Source organism: Brienomyrus brachyistius, chromosome 8 (genome assembly GCF_023856365.1).
Source record: "Brienomyrus brachyistius isolate T26 chromosome 8, BBRACH_0.4, whole genome shotgun sequence".
Classification (NCBI taxonomy): Eukaryota; Metazoa; Chordata; class Actinopteri; order Osteoglossiformes; family Mormyridae; genus Brienomyrus; species Brienomyrus brachyistius.
The window spans coordinates 1,414,127-1,439,304 of NC_064540.1; the positions used below are offsets into that span (position 1 = coordinate 1,414,127).

The following is a 25,178-nucleotide window of genomic DNA, read 5'->3' on the forward strand; positions in this document are numbered from 1 at the left end:
AGAATATGATTCACAGCATAAGCATAAACATCAAATTATGTCTGCCATAAATGTACTGGTATCGTGTTAATTTATTTAGTAATTTTCCTAATTTAACGAATTGACGTCTACCATTTTACAAACGAGACACTGCACATAATTTACTGGATAATTGTGTGGATAATTTTCTGGATTTTTTCAGTAAAATGGACCAAGATTTATGAGATAAAGTCCAAATTTTCTAAACACACTTATATTAGTAGACAGTTAATTTATTCAGTGTATATCCAAGAAACTGATGAAAGGGCAAACCATTTCTGAGGGGGCAGAATGCCTTGAAACATTTGAAACTACAGCGAGTAAATGTCTATCCCACTAAAATTATCTGCGTCCAACAAAATCATTTTCAAACATAACAGGAAGCCATTTTTAAAGTACTCTTTATTCCAGCGATGACTGTAGAATAAGTGTGGAATCGGACACTCGAGGCAAAATCCATCAACAACCAGGAATTTCAAATTCACCCACACCCAGGCTCACCTTAACACAGCTAAGTACGGAAGCGGCCGGTCAGAGATACAGACACACACACAATGTGGTAATTCATCAATGGGGAAAATGTAGTCTTTAAAATTTTTTGAAAAATTGTAATTATAATGAGACCAGTAATTTTAATGAAATATTTCACAGGCATCTGTTACTAGGAAACCCCCCATCACCAATTCTCTTAAAAATGATTACACCCTGAAGGAGTCGTCTCCCAAAAAAAGAAAAAAAAAAAAAAAAAACAAATGCAAAACTGCAAAAAATGTGGCTTTGGACAGTTTACTGCCACCCCCCCCATCAACGCTTTGGCTGAAGCTTGAAGGTGTGCAAGATGAAGATAGCGGCTGTTTAAGGCTCATGCAGCATGTCGGAATGCTACAGAAGCACCCTGTGGTGGTGGACTGGCTGGCAAGGTCCCGAGAGACGCTCAGTAGCGGTAATGGTCGGGTTTGAAGGGGCCTTCGCGAGGCAGGCCCAGATATTTGGCCTGCTTCTCTGTCAGCTTCGTCAGCTTCACACCCAGTTTGTCCAGATGGGCAGCAGCTACCTCCTCATCCAGCTAGAAAGCAAGAAGAAAAACACACACACTTCAAATAAATGCCTTTATAATTAATTTAAGCCTGTCTAATGAAATATATGTATGTCCCATGAGTCTTTAAAACTTGTTATTCTAATTAAACGTTCAGCCCCCACGCTTCACTAATGTTCCTGGAAAAAAAACATTTTGCAACCATATTTGGAAACTGGCACAATTTCATAAAATGTAGTGGTGCTTTTGCAGTCGCAGTGGTGTTTTTGCAGTGGCAAATTTTTGAATTCAGCACAGACACCCTCATAAACAATCATAGCCCCCCCCCCAACTTGAACAAGGTTTTAACTGATAATTGAGATTTCCTTGTTGGAAGGCTACAAATCACAGGGACAGCACTTTTGCTGAAAAGTTGTGGATTCATAAAAACGTGGCTTCCCATCGCGAAGATGAACTCTCAGTGGTCGGCATGGGGCCCTGGTTTAGATCAACCTTTTTAGCCCCGCCCCCAATTCATAGGAATTCTAGCGTACCTCAATGATCATAAACTAGAGGCCACAGAGCGACCACACATAATTTTACTCAACTTTCACCACATTTGTAAAGAGAATACTGTTCCATTAGTACTGTGGAACATCCAAGGGGTCTTCAGCACACTTGAGACCTTCAGCGATATTTTTTGGATAGTGGTAGTTTCCTCTGATGCAAGTTCCCATGACAATTTCACACTGTGCTCTTGCAAAGATCTTATAATTGGTAAATACTTTGATTTGTAGGCCTTTCCTATCTAATGAGCTTCAGTAATGTTCTCGGATATCCTCTCATATCTTTTTTGATGGAGCCATATTGCATTGGAACATATGATATAAATGCAAATAAAATTTACTGTTCAATAAACATCAAAGTAGCATGTGACCCAATTATATCCAGTTAAATTAACAAATCAAGCAAGACAGCTAGCAAAATGACAACTGTCAAATGCTAATATTCATTCTGGTTGATGTTAATTCACGCAAGTCATACAGAATTTGTAGTGACATGTGAATGATGACAGTGACAGATCATGACAGCAAGTTAAATTCAAAAAGTTATGAGATAAATCAAAAAAAAATCAGGAAATGGAACAAATCTAGCAGAGTAGAATGTCTCCTGGAACTCACCTTCTTAGGCAGGAAGTACACACCCAGCGGGTACTTGCTGGTGTTTGACCACAGCTCAATCTGGGCCAACACCTGGTTGGTGAACGAGTTGCTCATGACAAAACTGGGATGACCCATGGCACACCCCAGGTTCACCAATCTGCCCTCGGCCAGGACAATGAGGTGACGCCCGTTTTTCAGACGGTACCGGTCCACCTGAGGACGAGAACCACAACTGAACCAGAGGAATTTAGTAAAAAGCGATGGTAAGTTGTCATAGTGGCAAATTCGGTGAAGAAAGCCATGATGGATTTGTTATAACACAGAAGTTAGAACAAAAAATAAGCACATTCCTTTGCAAGCGTCTAGGTTTTATCATAGTAATTGAGATCAGTCACTTTCACCTTCGTAACTGGGTCAAAAAGGGAAATGTTAACATCCCACTAGCACAATGCTACATCCTAGCACAGCAACACATATCTGGACTTAGCTTAAGGTCCTTTCCTTACACTGGTAATCATCTTCCCTCCTTAACCTTCTTGCTTAGAGCCACTGCAAAGAACACCGCAACATTACCTGAGGTTTAATGTTGACCTTCTCGGCGGCGTGCTCATTCAACCACTTCACGTCGATCTCACAGTCGAAGTGGCCGATGTTGCAAATTATGGAATCTTCCTTCATGTTCTCAAAATGCCTGTCAGGGGGGAGTGCCACGCGTGTTCAACTGTGTACAGAACTGATATGCATGCACACAAAAGCTAGAGACGCCGACAGAAACACCTGAAATACGCCAATAAAAAACACCAGGAAATTGAGACTGGTTAGAAGTTCAAGACTGAGGATGTTAAAAGCATTTGAGAAAATTCGGCAACTATATTTGCAGTTAATAGTGCTACCCAAGGAGCTATAGTGCCAACCTCCCTCTTACAAAAGACGATGAAGCTTCATTGGTCATTGAGGGGAATTTTTTGTTGTCCAGCAGCGTTACACAAAAACCAACACTTTTTTCTCAAGAGAAAAAAAACAAAGTATATAGTACTGTGCAAGTGGTACAAGTGAGGTAAACTATAGAACACCATCAAGGCTGAAACCCTCTGAATCAAAACATCAAATTTGCATGTCTTAAGATGCCAGAAATTTATGCATTAACACGTTCATTTTTACCGTCTTACGACGTATGGATTTGATGTGTTGATTGAGAGGGTATTGACAGTAAACACCTGCCTTGTAAAAATGGAAGTTGTATAACCTAGTACTGCTTAAAGGTATAAAATAGTGTGTGTGTGTGTGTGTGTGTGTGTACGGAATGTGCGTAGATGAATGTTGTGCAAAAAAGGCAATTATGTGCGGTTTGGAGAACATGAAATGTCGAAGTGTCAGTGAAGTGTCTATTGTGGAGGTGCTTACAGTGATTATTTTCAGTGATTATTTACTTGACCACAAGCACCGGCACCAACATGAATGTTGCGCGAAAGTGCAGAAAAAAAAAAAGGAGAGCAGATGAAATTATTTTTGTACCTCAGTAAAACTGAATACCTTTTTGCTCACATCTCCACATATTGCTGGTGCTGGCGGTGAAACGTACCAGCGCTGTGTCCTGTTATGACTGCTATTGCTCCCCCCAGGAACTAACCAATAACTAACAAAATGACTTGTGTAAATAAAAGATTTGTGCCGCAAATACGTATTTAACGTATTTTTGTTGCTGAAACTGATTTTAAAAACAAACTGGTATCGTTCAGGAACCAAGGTATTGTTCTGATATTGAACATATCTGAATAATGCCCAGCCCTACATCTGATTTAATTAAAAGCTGCAGGATTTAGAAAAAGGACTTACGAATGTGTGATGAGTAAAGGTTCCCAATTAAAAAGGACTTTTTTCCTTATTTAACTAATTTACCAAATAAAAGCAAGACCAACAAAAATTTAACTTTGTTTCTTCAAACTATGCCATTGTGTTCTAGTTTCTGCTCTATAGTTATATTAATTTGAAAATTATCGGGGGGGGGGGGGGGGAAACAAAGGCTGTAGCTATTTTCTGCACACAAATATATAAAAGTAATCAAATCAGATGACTGGCATGCACACCACGTGTGATGTTGTGCTTGTAAAGGACAGTTCCTGAGTAATGCAATAATTCTGACATTAGTAAAAAAATAAATAAATAAATAAATAAATAGCAGAAGAGCACAAAATTATAAATATTTAGCCCACAAGCATTTACATAGCTGAAAATAGTGAAAGAAAGATTTCTTCAGGCATTCTGAACGGCATCACAGCAAAGTAAATATTCAAGGCCGACTGCCGTGGACTTGTCACAACAACCTGAGATCTGGAGGCATGTTTAGGAGAAGGCCAAACATCTGCTGCTAACACTAACCAGCAGAGGTCACAGTGTGTGTGTGTGTGTGTGTGTGTGTGTCTGTGTGTTCAGGAGGGAAACTGGGTATGTGCAACATCAGCTCAAGACAGAAAACCGAGGTTTGAAAGGAGTTGAATCAAAAACGGTGAGATGTCACAGAATGAAGATGAGTGTGCATCATCACACCTATTTAACTGCTCTAATATGACAACCAAGAAAAAAATAAATAAATAAAATCACAAGCACACCATGTGTACGGATTTAAAAAGAAACAAAAATCGGATTAACTCTAGGAAAGAGAAAAACATTTCATGATCGGATATCCTTTTTTTGAAGGAGAGGATATTCAAATAAGGCTAAAGATTCTGCAGAATTTTATTCATTTTTGATCCCTCATAATTCAAGTCACTTTTTGCTTGCTGGAGATTTTAACATTTCGCAGCTGTACTAACTAACCTTTTTATAGTTTGGATTAAATCATAAATATACTTCTCCTGTCTGACACCTTTAATTGAACCTAAAATGCATGAGAAAGTTCACGAGCGGCTTCATCTGTCTTTAGCCAGCAGCGTTAATCAGAGTTAAATCGACATGGAAATATTTGTTAACTGCAGCTCTTAAATCAAAATGGCATCTCCCACTTCCAGAAGCATCCATTTGGACGGCTGCATTTAGTAGCTAGCAACAGCCATGTTCACATTAGACACATTTTTGTTACAGCTTTCCTAAACTAAAAGGGAATTTTGCACCGATTTTAACCTCCCCCTCCCCATTCAAAGCTTTAACGGGACAAGGGAACAAGGAAAGGTTTCAGGTCGGAAACAGAATTCATTTGGTCCCGTATATTTACCTGTATCAGAAGAATTACTAGAAGTCTGCAGTTCTGTAGTTTTAAGACGGTACTGCAGTCATTTGTGGCAAACAAAAATCACTTCTCTTGCTGCTATGCCCTTAAATGTGCAAAACCACCATATAAACAGTCTGTAAATCAGTCCCTTGTTTACAAAGTGTGCCAGAGCCCATCTTCCAGAAGGGAACCTTTAAAGAAACGTAGTTCATTGGAGGATGTAGATACATGCAATAAACAACCCTGTGTAAGAGCAGTCATTTAAACTCAGCCCTAACCATCTCTCGCTTTTTAGCGCAATGTAGCTACCATCACGACCATAATTATTACCGTGGACTGCATCTCAAAATGTTCCTTAAAAATTAAAAAATAAAAAACATTAGGCAAACTCACAATGTAATGAGCTGCACTATGCACTTTAGTAGTACTAAAGCTATTTAAGAAGTTATTGCTGTGTCCTGAAGCTCATTTCCCAGCTGAATTACCGAGAAAGCTGCGTAAACACACTCATTAAATGCACTGGCTGGCATCGATGCCCAGCGGTTAGCTTGCACTGCCACCCGCGCCGAGCCTCCAGGATTGGGCTCCGAATCCTCACCTCGCCGCATGCGGAGCTTACATGCGTTGGGCAGGTTCCCTCCCAAAGTGGCATTTCTGACCTACACATAGCATATGCCCTGCGACAGCCTGGCGTGTTGCGCTGGGCTTGCGTCTCCGGCCCCGTTCCCAGTATTGCCTGGGACAGGCTCACCCCCAACCATGACCCTATACTGAACAAGTGTTTGTTAGCTGGAGGGGGTGGGCATCAAACATTATCGCTTCTTCATAAGTTCCATGCCTTTCCTTTGATGTCAGTTTTTGATTGTATTGGTCATTAAGGGAAATCAGACGAGAGAGAAGCTGCATCAAAGTCAGCTGTGTGAGGCTTTATTTACACGTTGCATTTCGTTTCGCTGAAGAGAAGGAACACATACATTATATATATATATATATATATATATATATATATATATATATAAAACATATTACACACACACATATACATACACGCACACACAAGCTGCACGGGATCATCGCCCCCCCCCCCCAAGTTTTTGTATGTCGCAGGGAACCAGGGTGAGGCGTCGACATGGCGACAGACCACTGACCTGCCCATGATGATGTCCTCACAGCCCGTCGTCGTGACAAAGATGTTCCCCTCCTTGCTGGCCTCCTCCATAGTAGTGACTTCGTACCCTGCGTTGAAAGGGAAAAAATTTAATACAATTAATTCTCCCACATCGTCTTACTAAAACTAAGAAAGAAAAAAAAAAAACACGCATGCAGGGCATGGTTTTATACGACTGCTACAAAAATTAACTCCAAAAAGGGAGGGATACTGCATGTTGATATACTGCGAGATTCAAACTGCCTGCTGTTTTATTCTGGTGTTTATATCACAATCCTCTTCGACCAGCAATATTCATGGCAGAAACGGTGAGACCTAAACCCTTGGACATGGTACAATTTTCAGCAAAATGTTTGTAAAGAGCAATATTTTACGGGGTACTAAAGGAAATAAAGAATCTATCCGTCCCTGGTCGTCCAAAACCCAAGCGCTTTGAAGTTCTCCCATTAAACTTTATTACACACAGGAAACGATTTTGTATTAAAAACACCAAAACTCAAATAGCAGCACTGAGCAGACATGCACCTTCCATGGCAGCCTGTAGAGCATTTATGGGGTCGATCTCGGTGACGATGACCCGAGCCCCGAAGGAGCGCAGCGCCTGCACGCAGCCCTTGCCGACGTCGCCATAACCCGCCACCACGGCCACCTTGCCGGCGATCATCACGTCGGTCGCTCGCTTGATCCCGTCAATCAGAGATTCTCTGCAGCCGTACAAGTTGTCAAACTTGCTCTAAAAGTTAAAAGGGAGGGGGGGTGAATATACTGCAGGAACTGGTCAGCCAAGCAGCCCTTTTAATGGCGAACGGTATTTGCAGTTAGGGGGGGGGACCTTGGTGACAGAATCGTTGACGTTGATGGCGGGGACTTTGAGCTCGCCCTTCTTCAGCATTTTGTACAGGTTGTGCACCCCAGTGGTCGTTTCCTCAGAGACTCCCTTGATCCCTGTGGCAGATACAACAGAACAACGTTACTAAAACGGCAGAGGAGATAAGGTAGCATGCGGATCAATCGCACAGCGTTTGCTCCATGTTACAGTCGGGCGATTCCTCAAAAAAAGAAAATGTACATGTAGAACCACCGATATTTCCGCTACACGACTCCGGTGGGTTATTTTAAAAATGCTACTCTGAACGTGAGGGATCCAACTCAGGTTAGGTGAGCCGGTTCAAGTACTCGAGTCATGCCATAGTTTGGTTTTGTGGAGTTAAGCTTCCCCCTACTGAAAAATGTATGGAATGACAGGACTTCACGGGAATATCGCCGAGGTTTTTATCACAGCAACTGTACGACATGTTTGAAAATTTAACCACAGACCTTAAACCAAAGTTGCTCAACACCGATGCCATTAGTGGATTCAGATCTAATTTTCCTCTTATTTATCGCCAGGAGGAACCACATAAGACAGGCCCTTCTGTTCCAAAACCTTAACTGCTTCCTGGTTCTCTCATTAAACTTTATTAGACCTCTGAACAGGAAATCTGAAGGAGCAATACCTGCTGGTATCTAATTTATCCCTAAAATAAAATTTTATATCCATTTCAAAGATCATTAAGAAGTGAAACATGATGATTGGTTTTTTTTTTATGCCAGAAAACCAGAACAAGGCAAAAAAAAAAGAGCTGGGAGGTGGGAGGTGGTGACTGGATTCTCTTCATTATGGTGAACAAGCTGAACACAAACGTGTAGAAATTAATCCTTAGGAATTATAGACTACAGGTGACTGGTACACTCGTGCACATGCTCTCGCTGTAAAGACACACACACTCTTAGAACACCAAAATCACTATTAGTAATACTTACTCCATTTAGGCAACGATATACCGCAGTACTATAAAAGAATTTAAAAAAAATGTGCACAAGCTGCTCGCACTGCTATGACTAAACAGATTCTGATAAAGCAACCCCCCTCCCACAAGTAAATCAGTGCTCATCTACATGAGGATAACAGCAAGAGAAACCATTCAAAATGGTCAACTGAGATACCCCCACGACGGAACTCAATTTAAAAAGGTACATTTGTATTTATAATTTTTATTTTATTGGGCATTTTATATAAAAATGAACTTGCAAATCCTGAATTTGCCACTCATGTCATACGAGAACCTGCCACAAAGGCTGTGATGTTCTCCCCGTTTCTTCTGGGCCAAACTATGCCGAGACATGAAGGTCTCGGCCACATAGCAACACCTAAAGCCGGTCCAGAAGCCGGTCTAGCTGAGACGGTCTTTACTGGGCTGCCTTGACGGTGCAAGATGAAGGTCACACAGACAATAATGTTTAACCTCATGAATAATAGGATTCAAGTGTAAAACATTCACCAGTAGGAGCTGGAGCTGTCAGTCTGTTTTGGCCGAACCATGAATTTGAACTGGGCTCACAAAAATATTAGGACTAAATTTTGTATTCAGTTAACATAATTAATTAATGCTACTGCTATACTGATCCTCTTTAAAATCAGAAGCCAGTGGCTTACATTGACACTAAACAACTTAATTCTTCTATTCATCTGTTATATTACATCATATATAAAAGTAATATTTTGACAAATTATTTAGCTCTACAAAAGGGCTTTTCTCCGAGAGCATTTTTTTAAAATTCCATCAGCATGTTAAATACCCAGACACAGAAAAGGACTTTCCAAGGGAAATGAAATTCATGTGATCAGCATGAGTCAGCACAAACTAAGCCACACTTAATCGTTATACAGAGTGAACACACACACACACACACACACCTGGTTGATTTTCTGACCCATATTGCCCTGTAACATAGATTACCTTTTTCCCTATTACTTCACAGTCATACTGTCAACATCCTAATCCAGCTTCTAGACCACGGCGAAAAAAACAAGTCGTTTCGTCCTTGGCTCCCACGTGATATGGCCATGAGGAGAGGTAAAAAAAAAAAAAAAACAAAAAGCAAAAAGCAAACGCCCACAGCACTCACTTCCTGAATACGAAGTCCGTTAGCATCCATAACCATGCCAGACACCATCTATACCGAATACAACAATCTGGAGGACATTGTGGTTACAATACAGCTTGTTCTAGCTATGAAACGCCTATGTGGTGGTAAATCCTCAAAACATAAAGCTTAAAAATAAAATCACCAGTGAACAGTCCAGATATAACAAAAGGTATATCGATCAGGTCAGGAGAAGAACAACGATGAACTGGCACACAGTGAATACAGAACCAAAGGGTGCTGCCTGCAGAAGCTAGTGAGGAGGATTACGGTACCTGCCAACAGCTTGGGGTACTTCTGATGCACCAGGTTGGTGAGGTCGCCGCCGTCGTCCAGGATCATGTTCAGTGGCTGGCCGTCCTTGAAATAGAGGGTCTGCTCAATGCACCAGATGTACTCCTCGTCGGTCTCCCCTTTCCACGCGTAAACTGCAGAACATTTACTTCGGATTAGCCACTTGGAGGACACCTGTAATCAACTTCCCGTAGATGACTTATCATTGGAACGACTTGGCTACCTCGGCCAAAAGGTGCAGCGGGAGAACCTTAAAGGAGGGAACGGCCTTTACCGCAATTTCGCCTGCTAACCAAAAATTCCACGAGCCACATGGTGAGCTTACTGTGGTGGTTCAGAAACTCGGTCCTTGGGACCCACTGCCCTGGAAAACAAGCTGGATAGCTGGAAGACAAGCAGGGCAGTGGGGCCCGAAGACTGAGTCTGAGAACCACTGGCTTACTGTATCAGGATCTGGGTAGATGACAGACTAGCTTCTAGGCTTGGTTGGCATCTATTGTTTTCCCCATACAGTCATGCTTTCTAGTCATTTGCCCTTGTATGCAGTGTAATACGGTATTTACAAAAGTTAATCATGTAGGCTATGGGACACCAGAATCAGAGAGAGAGCCATCAGTGTGGAAGGTGAGCACTAGTGAAATGAGGTGACAACTCCAGGGTTTTAGTCAGATGCCACGTGTAAAAATATATCTGGCTGCCAGCATTTTTCAGCACCATACATACGACTACTTACGCCAACAATTTGATAAGAATAGTTATAGTGGTAGGGGGCGGCATGGTGGTGCAGTGGTTAGCACTGTCGCCTCACACCTCTGGGACCCGGGTTCGAGTCTCCGCCTGGGTCACATGTGTGTTTGCATGTTCTCCCCGTGTCGTCGTGGGGTTTCCTCCGGGTACTCCGGTTTCCCCCCACAGTCCAAAAACATGCTGAGGCTAATTGGAGTTGCTGAATTGCCCATAGGTGTGCATGTGTGAGTGTGCCCTGCGATGGGCTGGCCCCCCATCCTGGGTTGTTCCCTGCTCCGGACCCCCCGCGACCCAATAGGATAAGCAGTTTGGAAAATGGATGGATGGATAGTTATAGTGGTAGTGGCTGAAAGTATAGTAATAGTGGCTGAAATATTACTGAGAGGTATACTGTGATAGACAAATGAGTTAAAATACAAATCACCCTTCGTTCATTGACACCATTGTCATAGATTCCGGTGCATTATCAGCTTAAGTGAGGCTCCAATCATTTCCAACGCTGGACGTGACGGTACAGCATCTCTGAATAAGAGGAGCATCCGTACTGTTGCCGATATTAAAAATAATGGCTTCGGAATTTCTAAAAATACGGGGATGTAGCATAATACCACCTTAGCACCCAAGCCTACTAGCATCCTTGTCAAAACCTGAAGCTTTACCTTTCATATATTTGGGGGAACAAAATGAAAGTGGACAGAAACTCCCCATCAGCCATAATACATCAGCCTGACACCCCCCCCCCAAAGAACAGCATCATCCTCAGGGTTAACATTCGCCGTGGGACACACAGGATATCAAAACAACCGAGTAAAGATGGCTGCCGTTCCATCACTTATCTACTTGAACAAGTTGTCACAAGACTTATTGTGATTCTAAGCAAAGGGCCACAGAGCACAAAGTCCTCAGGACATCACTTGTAAAGGTTCAGCATGCCCCCCCCCCCCCCCCCAAAGATAGTAGTGCGGCTCATTTAGCCATAAGGGTACAGCTATAAGCCCCCCCCCTCCTCCCCAACTCTACAAGTTTTAACTATCATCGGTAGTATGAAATGTGCAGCTCAAACAATAGTGTATTCATCTTGCACACATCACGTTGCACACATCAGTGTTTGTGAAGTTTGCATTTTCTGATGTCAAGTCAGTGTGTGGGAAGTCTGCATCTCACGGCACCAAACAAGCAGTTATTGAGCATCGACTCAAAAAAGACAAAGCTGAAGCCAACAACAATGGAAGACAATGAAGAAATATTAAAACAACCACACAACATAAACTGATTTCCATTCCCTCAGCTGGTTCCATTCCCTCAAACGTACAAACCGGCCGGTGGTGTAAGAGATCATCTTTGGTCTATGACCCGCATGGATTCTATCTACAGTTCGGCACGCATGTGAACCGCAGATTAATTGCAAAAGTTTAATCATAATGGTGTGAAACAGTTTTACCACCACTGTTACTTTTTAAAGTAATAATCCCTTAAAGTCACAGAAGACAAGCATTCAAGGACTGAAATTCATTTCTAACAATGGTGCAGAATTCCCCCCTTATGCGTAGCACACAGGGGGGGGGGATAAATTATTGATTTTCAGTGGGAAATGCAATAAAAACCAATGTGCAGATTCAATTGCATTAGCCATGGAATTCAGAATGCACTCCTCTCTCGCAGAAAACGGTGTCTGCATGTCTAATTACAGGTTTCATTTTCCCTGAGATAACTTTTGTTGTTTTGTGATCAAGAAAATAACTCCATCTCGAGAAAGCAACTCTGGCCTGAGATCACGAGAAAAGTAAGTCATGACCTTAACATAAGTAAGAAAAAGATAATAGCAAACATTCTCTATGGATTCCGTACGATGCTGAGTCGCAGTGAACAGGTACAGGCAAAGTAGGAGTGTTTTCAAGTGAACGGGGGTTATTAAAAGTTACTTGCTTTAAGTGTTTTTTTAAAGGTTTTTTTTTATTATTAATAAATGGAAAGCAGTTATATATACATCCTTTTGCTTTTTTGCTGATCAGAAAAATGATCCAATCCATGACTCAAAAAATCATGATACGATCAGAACTGGATTTTGTGCCCCAATTCAGGGGTATAACTATCAGGGGCTGAAGGGGTAAGGCAGGCGGTTAATTATCAATAACTTCTTATCAATAACTCGATACCAAGAAACTTCTGGAATGTCTGGGGGCACAGCTGCCCGCTGCTGTAATAATGTGGTATATCATGAAACGTCTGTCACCCTCCTTTCTAATAAAATATCGACAAAATGTCCATAAGGACAGAAGAGTTCACCTGGAACACCAGCTTTGGCGATGGCTGCGGCAGCGTGGTCCTGAGTGGAAAAAATGTTACAGCTGGACCATTGGACCTGTGGGTGGGGGGATGGGGGGTGTGATAAGGGGTGGGGAGAGAAGAGGCAGACGGATTGGTTTACAAGGTACAAGGACACAGTTTGGCTCAAACACAGCTCTGCATCAAAGGAACTTGAAAAAAAAAGTCTGATAAAAGAAAAAAAGTATCCAAGAAGGATATCAAGTACCCTGGGGAACCACACAGAACAGCATATAAAATTAACAATCATTTATGGCTTAAGTCATTAACTGCGCAATTAATGGTTATGGTCAGCCGGCAGAAATCACACTCTACAGAAATTCTTAAAATTACACATTTATAAAAAATGTTTGCATACAGCCATGACATACAGATATTAGCACTCAAAATGAAGTAACAAACATTTTGCACAGAATGACTTCTTAACATACTAAACATCTGACAGAAATTTAGTATGTTAAGTCACACGAACACCGACACCCGGGAGAGCTACGATACTGAAGCCAGTAACTGACAAAAGTTTGCTTTTCAGCCAGAAAAAAAAAAAGTTAATGATAGTGTGTATTTACAGCCATACCATAACTGCACAATTAATGGTTATGGTCAGCCGGCAGAAATTATTGACCTTAGGACACTTTAGGGAAAGACTTGCACCTGGTGGGATGGAGAAAGGACAGGGATTTGAGGGGGGAAACAGGAAATGGAGACGATTTAAGTAAAATAGCAGGAAAGACGGAAGAACACAAGCAAGAAAACACACTGGGGAGGAAAAAGACTACAAATACCATCAGTTCAAGGAAAAACAAAAAACAGAAACTTTATCATAAGACACAGGTGTTAAGGAATGAACCACCTGCCACAGGAAACACCCTAGTCTGTCCCAGGGTATCTACAGTAGGCAGGTGTGCAGCAATGATGACTGGACACAGCTTATAATTAATGTTTCTCAGGCTTTAAAAGGGCACAAGCACCAGCCATCAAAACACAGCTAGAAACGTGACCTTCTCACCTCCGCTCCCAAAGCCTGGAGTGTCTCGATCAGCACTGCAGTCTGCAGTGTCATGTGGAGGCAGCCAGCAATACGAGCGCCTTTCAGAGGTTTAGCGTGCCCGTAGAGCTCCCTCATCTTCATGAGTCCCGGCATCTCGTTCTCCGCGATGGTGATGGCCTTGCGGCCCCATTCCGCCAGGCTGATGTCCGCTGTCACAAAGAGGCGCGTCACACGCAGCCACTCACTCAGTGACCGAACTTCAGCTCGTGTGTGACAGCTGTCAGTTAACACGAGAAGACCTCGTGCATTCTGTGTCATTCTGGATTTGTGGCAGTTTGCATTTTTCTGTCACGAGTACGAGAAACTGACCACCCACCCTCGCACTTAACAAAACAATCCTTTGTGCTTCTGGCATGCAAAACATTCACTTACTCCACACGTTACAGAGCAGCGGTCCCTTCAATTTAAACCATTTGCAAGTCAATAGGTTATGCTCAAAGTAAAAATCCTTCATAGCAAACCCTCTAAAGGAATTCAGGATAAACGGCTTAAAGCATTTCATGGACACAGAGCAGGGGTCACCAAACTCCAGTCCTGGAGAGCTACTATCCAATAGGTTTTCTATCCTACCCGTCTTCTGATGAGCCACACCTGGTCCTGGTATTTACCTGAGAAGAGATGCGGCTCATCAAGCGCCAGGTAGGATACAAAACCTACTGGACAGTATCTCTCCAGGACGGGAGTTGGAGACCAGTGACATACAGCAATCGACTCAAAAAGTTGAATGTGCACTGAAGGGAAACGTTTCCGTAGGTCAATTTTTAAAACTACTGCACTGGTTTTGGTCGTTTTTTTATACTGCATTAAACCTTGGCGGCAATTCAGGCGAAGTCCTAAGTTCAGTTTTTATCGCTCCACGTGCCTAGTCGAACAGTGGTTTCTTGTATTACATTTCGACCATTTGCTTGAAGCCGTCAATCAGAGAAAAACTGGCGGCTAGACGCAATGCATCTTAGGCTATGTAGTCCTGAAACCAAGCATGGCGAATGCACGGCAAGGCGCTCAGCGACCCAAATTGACTACAACTACCGCCTTTCTACAAAGCTCACGAATTCCGTCTTCGGCTAGAAACCATGCGCTCTTGAGACATAGCCAAGTTTTATAAATGCACCTTGCTTCACGTTCGAAAGATTTAGTCAGGAATCGGATTTTAAAATGAACAGCGCAACGCAGAAAAGATTCACAGAAAATATCCTGTTCTTATAGCAAGCATGCGCACAAATAAATCAGCTAATGTCATCCTCAGCTACACACTGACCGGGAAACCGAGTACTGATTAAATCTGTGTAATATCATTAGCAAACGAAGATCGTCTGAAATGCTAGTTAATATCTAACCTATTATTTTCACATAATACTCACCTTACTATAGACGAGACTTTCACGACCGTACCACATGACACGATAGCTAACAAGCTAAGCTCTTAACTAGAAGAATTGCATTCAAATTAAGTAATAGAGCATCAATACTGACCGACTTTGAATGGCAGTTTCTCCGACATGTTTTAATTCAGAAGTTTAAGGGGCGACTTAACTGCCGGCAACTGACAGGAGGGAGGAAAGAAACAAAACTGGCAGAGTTGATTTTAAGTACTCCTTAATTATTATCATATTCATGAGGTATCCCTAAGAAACAATTGGCTCCTGAGTGCCACGCCCTCGGGTTGTCTGTCAAAACACCAGCCAATCAAGACACAGTATTGCTAGTGGGCGTAATAGGGGCGTAACCATATTTTCGTTAAAGCGAAAAGTGAACTTAGGTTGCAGATGCGGCAGGTGTAGTGAAAGGGTTGTTTCGTTGCAGATTATCTGAATACGCTCAGCCAGCACATGTTCCTCAGTTTAATGTTATGAAGTCCGTTTATTCATGCGAAACTTCTTGTTCATCCTGCAGGCAGCCGCTGTATTGGGCTGAATTACATACTTCGGTGCCAGTTTACCTGTATTCTCATTCTGGTATTTCGATCGCTCATGTTATACGGTGACGTTTGTTTTCCTATGATATACTTACCCACGTGTTCTCTCAAATGAGCACGTAATTGGGGAGGGATATCTACTATGGTTTAGCGTGGGAAGTGGGTGGTTCATCGGGGAATGCTTTATATGTACTGAGCATTTAAGCCTAGTAATTACCCTTTTTAGAGTGACGGTTTGCAGTGTCTTGTCTAACTGAATTTGGGGTTATGATTATTGTGCATAATAATGAAGTGTGATGAAGTCTAACCTATGGCTTTAGACCTTTTGAGGGTGTGTAATACTGCGCGATGGTGGGTGGCGTTAGTTGCTGCCATGGATTGGTGTTCAATAGGTTATGTAGCACACCCATATTTCTGCCTGAATTCAGCTAAACCTGTCATTTTAGGAACGTTGTATTTTGTGAAGAATAAAGGAAAATATATGTGTTACCGTTTTTTTGGGGACGACTACCGGATCGTACCGGTTTACAAAAGGTGGTGGCAGCTTAAATAGGAAAATTGACGTTACAGTACATATGCATTCAAATTCATTATGGCCTCTGTGCAAAACTTCCACAAGAATTGTCAACCAGCAATTGAAAAAAATCGCAGTGTTTTTCAATTATGTTATAGATTATATGTTATAGGCTACACTGTCTAATCATACATACAATTCAGGTGAAAGTATAGTTGCTTTGTACAATATTACTCATTTACTGTGTGTCCCTGAAGTCCATCTTCCACCCTATTAGCATGTACTTCCTCACCTTCCAAAAACACCACATTATCAGTAAGTGATATCTTTTTTTTTCCGGTCGGAAAACCACCACGCAAAGCTTCAGCTATCTCTCAACCTGTTTCCTTTAAAAAAAAAAAAAAAAAGTTCCACTCTGTTAGACTTCGCTATGGAGAAAGTTTGTTCAGACGAAAAAAAAACCCAGTTCTGCCTTTATCACTTTACATGCAGGTAAATATTTGGCTGTCTCTGTCAGATGCCGTAATTGATAAAAGTATCACTTGTTTTTGCGCCAAAATGTTTTCCCTAAGAATCGCATGATGAATTACAGCTCCTTTCTTTTCAATCAAATACAAATAAAACAATTCCTTTTGTCTGTCCCTTTTCCGTTGTGATTCTTCCTCTAGCCACCCGAACAGAGGATTCTGCCGCTTGTCATCATGATTGATTGTGATAAGAAACCACACACATACAAAACTATTTGTTTTGTCCCTCCCTCAACATTGTACATTGAAAGGAAATCTGGAAAAAACAAATCATTGTTGTGAAACATCATTATATTGGTGCAGGTCACATGTTACAGGTGGCGACACATGCTGGACAGTGAGGGTAAACGTCCACTGTTAGAACCTGCTAACATTGGTGGTCCACCCTGTTTAGACTAGTCATTTGTAAATAATTTGATAGCAACAGTAAATGCTTAGCACATTTTTGTGTTATTTTGCGAGGTGAGGAGCATTAACAACCTATATGTGATTTTGTAAAGATTTAGTATTATTTACCATCCTGTTGGTAAAGATAGGTGCAATACAGTACCGGTTCTTAATAATCAAGTCATATTCTATTCATCAATATTCATCATGTGTTGTTATTTCAAGAATACAAAATACTATGACAGCGTAATGGACAAATACTCTCCAAGAAAGGCCCATTGTTGTCTATCATTAGCATTTTGTGGTTACTATCACCTTCACGGCCTGTGTATATCCAATAATTATGAAGCAAAAATATTACTGGATAACAGGAAAGACTCATCTCATTTATGGATTGACATCAAACTTCATAGTATTGTAGGTTTTCAGGCCTATTTGGGAAATAGCCTCATATATTGCATACGAACTAAAATAAATGCCGACACATGAGAACTGACAACATGCATTAAAACATTCAAATTAGATAAGCTTATCCAAACTTGCCGCATGCACATGCGTTTCAGCTTCCGTTCAACGTCTCAGAAGAGGACATGCATGTAAAGCGGGGAGGTGAGAGGCTCAGTGGGCTGTGTGTTTCTACCCCCGATTAGAACATCGCTCGTTCAAGGCCCAGCATCAGCGGAACAGTCGCATGTCCATGGGCCCTTGAGCAAGGCCCCTAACCCCCTGCTCCAGGGGTGCTGTATGTTGGCTGGCCCTCCTACACCATGGAGGGAAAAGAGCAGCATTCCAATGGACCTACACTTATGTAAACGTGGAACAAAGCACTGTTTGTTACAGTTTGGGGGTATACCATTTAAGAGCATTTCACAATTACCAATAATACTATTAGTAGTTGACTTTTCCTGTCCCACCAATCGATGCACCAACAGCACTACAGATGCCACCCATCCTGTATTTTCTCCCTACCCCCCAGGGCGACAAGCTCCATCATCAGCAACCCCCCCTCCGCTCCCCCCCCAGATTGAATTCTGCACACTGTAAACCAGTTTGCAGTCATGAAAATGTAAGGGAAACCTCTAGTTTAGGCTGCACTCACCTTGCTAACCGAAAGCACACATCAGGAAAAAAAACAAACCCTTAAAGCAAACCAGTAATAATCTGTATAAAGAAAAGTGCCAACATATTTAAATTTTAATATCCTTTGTAAAAGGTGGCAAAGATGTTAACATAGTAAAATAAATAAATACTAAACGGGCCAATCACATTTAATGCTGTCCTCCAAATTGATTTGCCAGATAACCCTGATGATACAGAAGGCTCCATTTCCTACTGCCGTCTCACAGAGTAACAAAGTAACACGACCCTGCTTGTATCCAAGCGACATGAGATCATTCCGCACTCCTTGTCCTGGCCGAGATGAGCACTTTGTTCCTGTCAAAGCATGATGTGAGCAGAACAGTTATTTGGCAAAAGGTTTAATTCGGGCGTACCGTAAGAACAAGGGCAGGTGGTGAGAAGGTGGCGAGTCAGAGAAACCGTCAGACAGATAAAGCTGGAGAAACATTCAGCCCTGAACACAAATTCAACAGACTCCGCTGGAGTGTCAATGTAAAGTGGCCATTTTTTGCTTTTACAATCAGAATATACATATTTTTACATAGTTTAAGGGAAAATTATACAATTAGAAAACAAGCAGCTTTGATATCAGGAAAGGCTACAAAATGTTAAAGGAAGTTAACACAAAAAAACCCCATAGCCATAAATAACCATTATTCTGTCAGTATATTTGTGTGTGGAATATTACAATCATTTACTCTCTATATAAACAAACACAAGACCCAATTGCCAATTTTTACCACGAAATCTTTCACTCAGTATAAGCTAACAGGCAGTCAGTTCCCCTAGTATTTAAAATAGTCTTTTTTCCTAGTGTTACATTATTCATTTTTATATATATATATAATTATAAGGGAAACATAGAAACACACAAAGAAAGAAAGCAGGGGGAGAGCCAGATAATCTCTCTCCAAAAACATAACCAGTTTCCATGTATGTTTTAAAATGAACAGATAAATTTTAAGGGGTCGGCTGCGTGAAAATTTACATTCCAATTCGGCCGTTGTTGGCGATAATCCATTCGCATGTTCACACAACGTTGGAACAGAAAACCGAGTCGATCCGCACAATGGAACACGGCTGCCAGTTGATGCCATCTTCAGTAACCCTTACTGCCCTCATTACGCATCTTTGACTTTCCTACCACTTTGACTTACGGACGTAGACCGTGCCAAGTAGAGTAAGGACTTCAGCAGAGGAGTGTACAGCAGGGGTAGCCGCTGAGCGTTATGAATGTACAGTAGTACGTAGGTCAAAGATACGGGGAAAGAAAAGTGCTAAAGCTGCATCCTCCTTTTGGTGTTTCCAGAGTAGTGGCCCTTCTTTATGATCATCGACATTTTTTTTTTACAACAAATAAGCTGTTTCCACCCTTTACTGCTTGGGGCTGACACAGAGAGCTATGGGTTTCGGAGCATATTCTTATTTATTTAGCATTCCCTCCAAATACAAAACAAGCAAATTAAACCAGAGTCCTTTCTTGCCATCCACTAGGGTTGGTGATGATGGTGATGAACGACAACGTCAGAGCTCAGACTACATGGCCTCAGCCCAGGCCTCCAGGTCCTTCATGTCGTCTTCGTCTTCCTCTTCCTTTTTCTTTGCTGCTGAAAAGGACGAGGCAAAAGAAAATGACACAACCGCAAGGAAGTATGAGGGGCCACCAATACTGCCCATGCTGTGGACCACCTCCCCAAAAACACCAGAACCCACAACGTGCACTAAAACATTAAAATTAGACAAGTATATCCAGACGTCCCTGGACATCATTTTAATTAAAAAACAGACTAGAAAAGAGTTGAGAAGTCACACCATTTTATAACAGATCTATTAACCTAGAGTACAGTACATTATGGTCATGACCACAGGGAAGTTTAAAGGGCCGTTATAAGCAGTGCACTGTTACAGAACAAGTGGACCACATATTTGCACGCAGACCACCAGGAAAACAGAGGCACTGCCCTCATACCTATCCAACAGAAGTCAAGCATTTGTTGAAAACAGCTATTTTGCATGAGTCAAAGTCCAGATAAGAACCACACACACCGAGTCAAGTGTAAGTGTCTGCAACGAACCTCAAATTTGGCTTATTTTTAGACTTTCACTACTGTGGCTCTTACCTGGTCTGGCAGGTAATGTGGACGGCACATTTGGTAGAGGTACGTTCTCTCCAATTTCCAACAGGTTTTTGTCTAATTCCTCTTGTTCCAACTCTTCCAATTCTGCCATGAGTTCATCCTGGAATTAACAAGAACAGAAGGTTACGTACCTCACATTAAAGAGGTTTTCAATGTAATGGTTTACACACACATACAGTGCTGAATACATAATGTCTGCTACCAACATAAAAACAAAACCGACATTAATTCATATGGACATACAAAGCTCTTTAGAGCCTGATGGCAAGTAAAATGACAGAAGTTCCACCTCCAGGATGCTCACCTCATCAAACTCTTCACCAAAACCTACAGGTTTTGAGATGGCATCTGAAATTTCCTGTGCAAGTTCCTGCCCCTCTGTGATTTCCTGCATTAAGTCGTCCACTTTGTCTATGTCCCTAGAAACACAGCAGAACAAGATCAGTTTCAGGCCTGGTGTCCAAGCATCCAGTTTTTCTTTAAGGCAGCTGTTCGCCGTTCGTCAGCAGTTTCGTTATTGCTTTGTTGTTTGCAAAGCAGCTTACAAAACCAATACCTCCGATACAGTCTAACCTATTTATAAGGCTGGATACTTAACTGATGTAATTCTGGTTAATGACCTTGCTTAATGGTAGAGGAGCCAGCCTCCTATCTTGAGTATTACAGTCTCTAACCAGCACAAATGTTTGTATATGACAATTTGAAAAATGTGAAGCACACATTTCTCATATCTGAGAGAAGCCCATTTACAGCATTCTACTATGAACAAAAAATTTCATGCACCATCCATTGCACTTTCATTCTTGTATTATTGTACTTTTACAGACAAAATGTTAAAGTGAGGCAGCCACTAAAAGGCATATTAAAATACGGGGCTCATTACATGTTTTCATGGGCCGCCTTCATGGCCTTAGCAGCAAAGCCCATGTTCTTGAGCACTTCAGTGTTGGTGTTGGCGTTCTCCAGTGCCTCCCTCTGGAACTCGATGGTGGACAGCGTTCCGTCGATCTGGGCCAGCTGCTTCTCGTACCGCTTCTTACGCTTCAAGGCCTGCAAGGCAGCTGCATGGCAGAAAGCAGATGAACGTTCGGGACAAATGATAGCAGTAAGGAAACAACCGTTTAGTCCCATAACCTACTACAGTATGCATTTACATTTGAATCATTCCTGCAGACACCAAACTACAGTTAACTTCCAGTTACTTCAGGTGTGTAATAACCAGTTTCAGTTGACTTGAATTAGGGTAATCATATCACTATCCACAGACAATAGAAGATTGGTAAACCTAACATACAAAAACCATATTGCTAGCTAAATAAATTAACCAAATGTAAACCCACTGGAGCCAAACCAATGCTTCTGTTCTATCGCTTTCACAAACGCACAAAGCAACCCTTGTTTATACAAGTACCACTTGATTATTGATGGATGAGTAAAGGAGCAAGTTCCCTGAACTCAGCCCTTCCTGGAAACATCCAAATCCTCGTCACGTCTTACAGCATTATATAAAAGGGTAGTTACGCATAATGCATGAGTATTTATAAAAATACTCCTTCCTTTACAGATACCTTGTTTGGCAGACATAACCAATATCACTTGTGCTGACTATTGTGGTTATCAAGGCAAAGCAAAAATCAGTAATCAAATGATCTCGGAGATTAAAAATAATCCAGAAATAATATTCCACCTGCAGATCAAACTAGGCAATAAACCTGGAGTTAAGCAGCTTTGGTTATTGGTAGTACTTGAATGGGAGACCAGCAAGGAAAGCTGTGTTGCTGCTGGAAGCCCAGTGCCACAGTGCATCGACAGAGAAGCCCATCCTGGGGTTTGTGTGTGTCCCAGTGCCCCAGAGCAGTGACAGGGACACTGTGCTGTAAACTGGCACTGTCCTTTGGATGAGACATAAAACTGAGGTTCTGATTCCCCGAGGTCACAAAAGATTTCTGGGAATTTTTCAAAAAAAGTGGGGGCAGTACCCCAATGTCCTACCTAACAATCAATAAATAAATAACTAAGATTGCCCACTGTGGCCCTTTCAAATCTGGTCTTCTAATAATCCCCTATATTGAATCGGTGAGTTCTCTCCTGCCCCTTCACCACCTCACCTACTAGGTGGTGAGTGTATCGATTTAGAACGGCTGCTGTCACATTATCCAGGTGGGTGATATACAAGCGATATATAAATATAACATTCATTCATTCAAGCCAGAGACATATGATTTAAAATCAGATTACTTGGTATATCCAGAAATTATATATAACCGGGGGTGGTGGGGGGTTACTCATACAGCTTCTATGATTAACTACACAATGATTAACGTGAGAAAATAAAGGAGTGCGGAGACCAAATGTCTTGCGGGTTTAAAGTGAAGCGCAGGATTCAGGCGTAACCATGCAACAGAACATATCCCAAGTTCCATTTTTAGTGCCAGCGTCTTGCTGGATGGTGTCTCAAGGAGACTAACTGTAGCACGCAAAAGTAAGCCAGGTGCTGCTGCAAACAGACTCACGGTAGAGATTAAGATGCAGAAGTCAGGCGGCCGAGGGTGAATTAACCTGAACTGAGTCAAGCAGATCAAGGACAGCTTGCAATGTATTTTCTATGTAGAGTGAGACCAGTATGACAGTGATTTTATTACAGTGACTGAAATTGCAGAAAAACTCATTCGAGCAACGTAACTGCAAACCAGCAGAACAGTCTAAACTGATGAAATCCTCAACTGAACACAGAGTCTATCCCAAGCGAAAAGGATTTGTTCTACTTAATCATAATAAAATGACATTTCATTCATACAAGATTATAAACTGTATCCTTAACCTGTCTTCGCTGTGCATCAGACTATTTCTATAACGATAAAAATAAACTTAGCAGTGACCAAAACCTTCCAGTCTACAGCCCTACTTGACATTGTGGTGAAGGTTCAGACGTGGTGAATACTGGGCACAGTGTGTAAGAATACATTATATCCAGGCTGTTGCACTGCTTCCTTCTTGTTCCTACAGGGCCAGAGAGTGCATAGGATTTGTAGTCACCCATCATCAAAAATCAAACACATACAGAGGTAATTGATGAACACCAAACAGAATGACTAACACCCTGTCATGAACTGCAATGCTGGTTTCACGTGCCTTCTATCACAACACTGTAAGGGTATCTTACAGCTGTAGTTTCATACTTGAAAATACACCTTTACTTTGTCAGGTGCTGTTTCCAGCGTATCCATTCAAAGGGGCACAACTGTTCCTCGGTAACTCTATGCCAGCAGCCAACAATCGAATGATCTTACCGACACGCCATCACTAATGGATCTTGTAGCTACCTGTAGATCAGCTGCTTTGCGACCGCCCACAAAAAGACACATGAGACCGACAGCAACAGTCCTCTTATGGGCGTGCCACATGCAGACAAAACTTACTTCCTCATATGTCTGACATTACTGGAGACAGGTTATAATTTCCACGGCGATTTAAATCAGCGCTAACTAGTTAACAGAACACATTACTTCTTCCGTCAATCCGCCGCCAGGCAAGTCGGTCGTCGTGGACACCCAAAAACAAGAAAAATCTCACTATATTTAAATCGAAACTAAAAGTCCTTTAACTTGATCGACTTAATCGAGTCTTTTCCATGTAGCCGTAGGAACGGCTTTCCCAAGTGAATGAGGAGGGCTGGCGATTATTTTACAGCCAAACGAACAGCACCATGACTATGTGCTTTCCAGCAGTCATCCTGTTTTTACTCGTGGCCAGACACCCATAGACACCACATCGGGCACGCTTTTAAAACAAGGTTTAAATAGCGATCGCGAATACTATATTGGCCACAATCGGGTGAGAACTGCCACGCAGAAGTACACTGTAGTATAGTTATATAATATATATTTTTATATGTATATATACACACACATATTAGGCTAACAGAGCAAAACACTCAACTATGAAACTCTTCCAGTTCTTTACCAGCTATTTAGCGAATGACCTGACTATTTCCTACCATTTCCGTATATACCATACTGTATAAACCTTTACACAGTAGGGCCTCACCTCGTTTGTTTTTGGTACCATTTTTCTTTGCGGTGAGGAGTTCCTGTTCAATTTTTTTCTCGAGGAATTCCTGTTTTTTCATCAACATCTCCTCCGTGTCCCGGAGTCTCTGAATCGCCTCTTGCGGGGTCGGTGATTTCCCCCCTTTCCCCCCGGTGCCAAACAACTTTCCGAACAAAGACATCGTATGACTCAGTAAAAAACAGAAAACGGCCAAACAACGACTCTAATAATGTGTTATATCTAGCAAAACCCAAGTCAAAAATATTCCACTGAACTCGGGCGGCCTCTTCCCAATCCCCCCGCAGTTGTTATTATTTCTGCTTCCTCTTGCTCGACAGGCCCGATTGCGTCACACGTCACTTGGGCGTGAGTCACGCCAAACAGCACTCATCTGGGTCTTGTGACCACATACGTCATCAGGACGTACGGCACGCTGGAAACGTTTCGACTGCGGCCGTAACTGCGGCTGCGCACTGTTCTGAGACCGCAACAGTAAATAATGTGTTCCGGGAAAGCAATGGTGTACTGAATGTGCTAGTAGTATACATATAGGATTAATTATGGAAAAATGT

At 41.9% G+C, this 25,178-nt stretch overlaps 2 protein-coding genes across 3 annotated transcripts; both read right to left on the reverse strand.

Moving 5' to 3' along the window:
* Window positions 1–402: 402 nt before the first annotated feature.
* On the reverse strand, window positions 403–15,569 carry ahcy (adenosylhomocysteinase). Its single transcript, XM_049022931.1, has 10 exons — window positions 15,430–15,569; window positions 13,915–14,105; window positions 12,867–12,942; window positions 9,815–9,967; window positions 7,405–7,517; window positions 7,098–7,305; window positions 6,553–6,640; window positions 2,770–2,887; window positions 2,215–2,409; window positions 403–1,084 (listed from the first exon to the last, which is right to left on the reverse strand). Exons 1-10 carry the CDS (start codon window positions 15,455–15,457, stop codon window positions 953–955), a joined length of 1,302 nt encoding a protein of 433 aa, XP_048878888.1. The 5' UTR covers window positions 15,458–15,569; the 3' UTR covers window positions 403–952.
* A 3,192-nt stretch (window positions 15,570–18,761) lies between these two features.
* chmp4ba (charged multivesicular body protein 4Ba) lies at window positions 18,762–24,972 on the reverse strand. Of its 2 annotated transcripts, none has more exons than XM_049022943.1 (5): window positions 24,604–24,972; window positions 21,440–21,617; window positions 20,861–20,975; window positions 20,539–20,656; window positions 18,762–20,022 (listed from the first exon to the last, which is right to left on the reverse strand). In XM_049022943.1, the coding sequence occupies exons 1-5, from the start codon at window positions 24,785–24,787 to the stop codon at window positions 19,955–19,957; spliced, it is 663 nt and encodes a 220-aa protein (XP_048878900.1). In that variant the 5' UTR covers window positions 24,788–24,972; the 3' UTR covers window positions 18,762–19,954. The 2 variants fall into 2 exon arrangements, with proteins under 2 accessions (XP_048878900.1, XP_048878898.1); XM_049022941.1 differs by having other exon boundaries at window positions 18,762–20,025; window positions 24,604–24,971.
* Between the last annotated feature and the right edge of the window lie 206 nt (window positions 24,973–25,178).

Coding starts and splice junctions, on each gene's coding strand:
- chmp4ba (XM_049022941.1), bottom strand. CDS start 24,787: ATGTCTTTGTTCGGAAAGTTGTTTGGCACCGGGGGGAAAGGGGGGAAA. Junction 20,976..21,439: donor AAGGCGGCCCATGAAAACAT/GTAATGAGCCCC, acceptor CTGTGTTTCTAG/GGACATAGACAAAGTGGACG. Junction 20,657..20,860: donor TTGGTGAAGAGTTTGATGAG/GTGAGCATCCTG, acceptor TGTTAATTCCAG/GATGAACTCATGGCAGAATT.
- ahcy (XM_049022931.1), bottom strand. CDS start 15,457: ATGTCGGAGAAACTGCCATTCAAAGTCG. Junction 12,943..13,914: donor TCCAGGCTTTGGGAGCGGAG/GTGAGAAGGTCA, acceptor CCCCACCCACAG/GTCCAATGGTCCAGCTGTAA. Junction 1,085..2,214: donor TGTACTTCCTGCCTAAGAAG/GTGAGTTCCAGG, acceptor CTTGCTTTCTAG/CTGGATGAGGAGGTAGCTGC.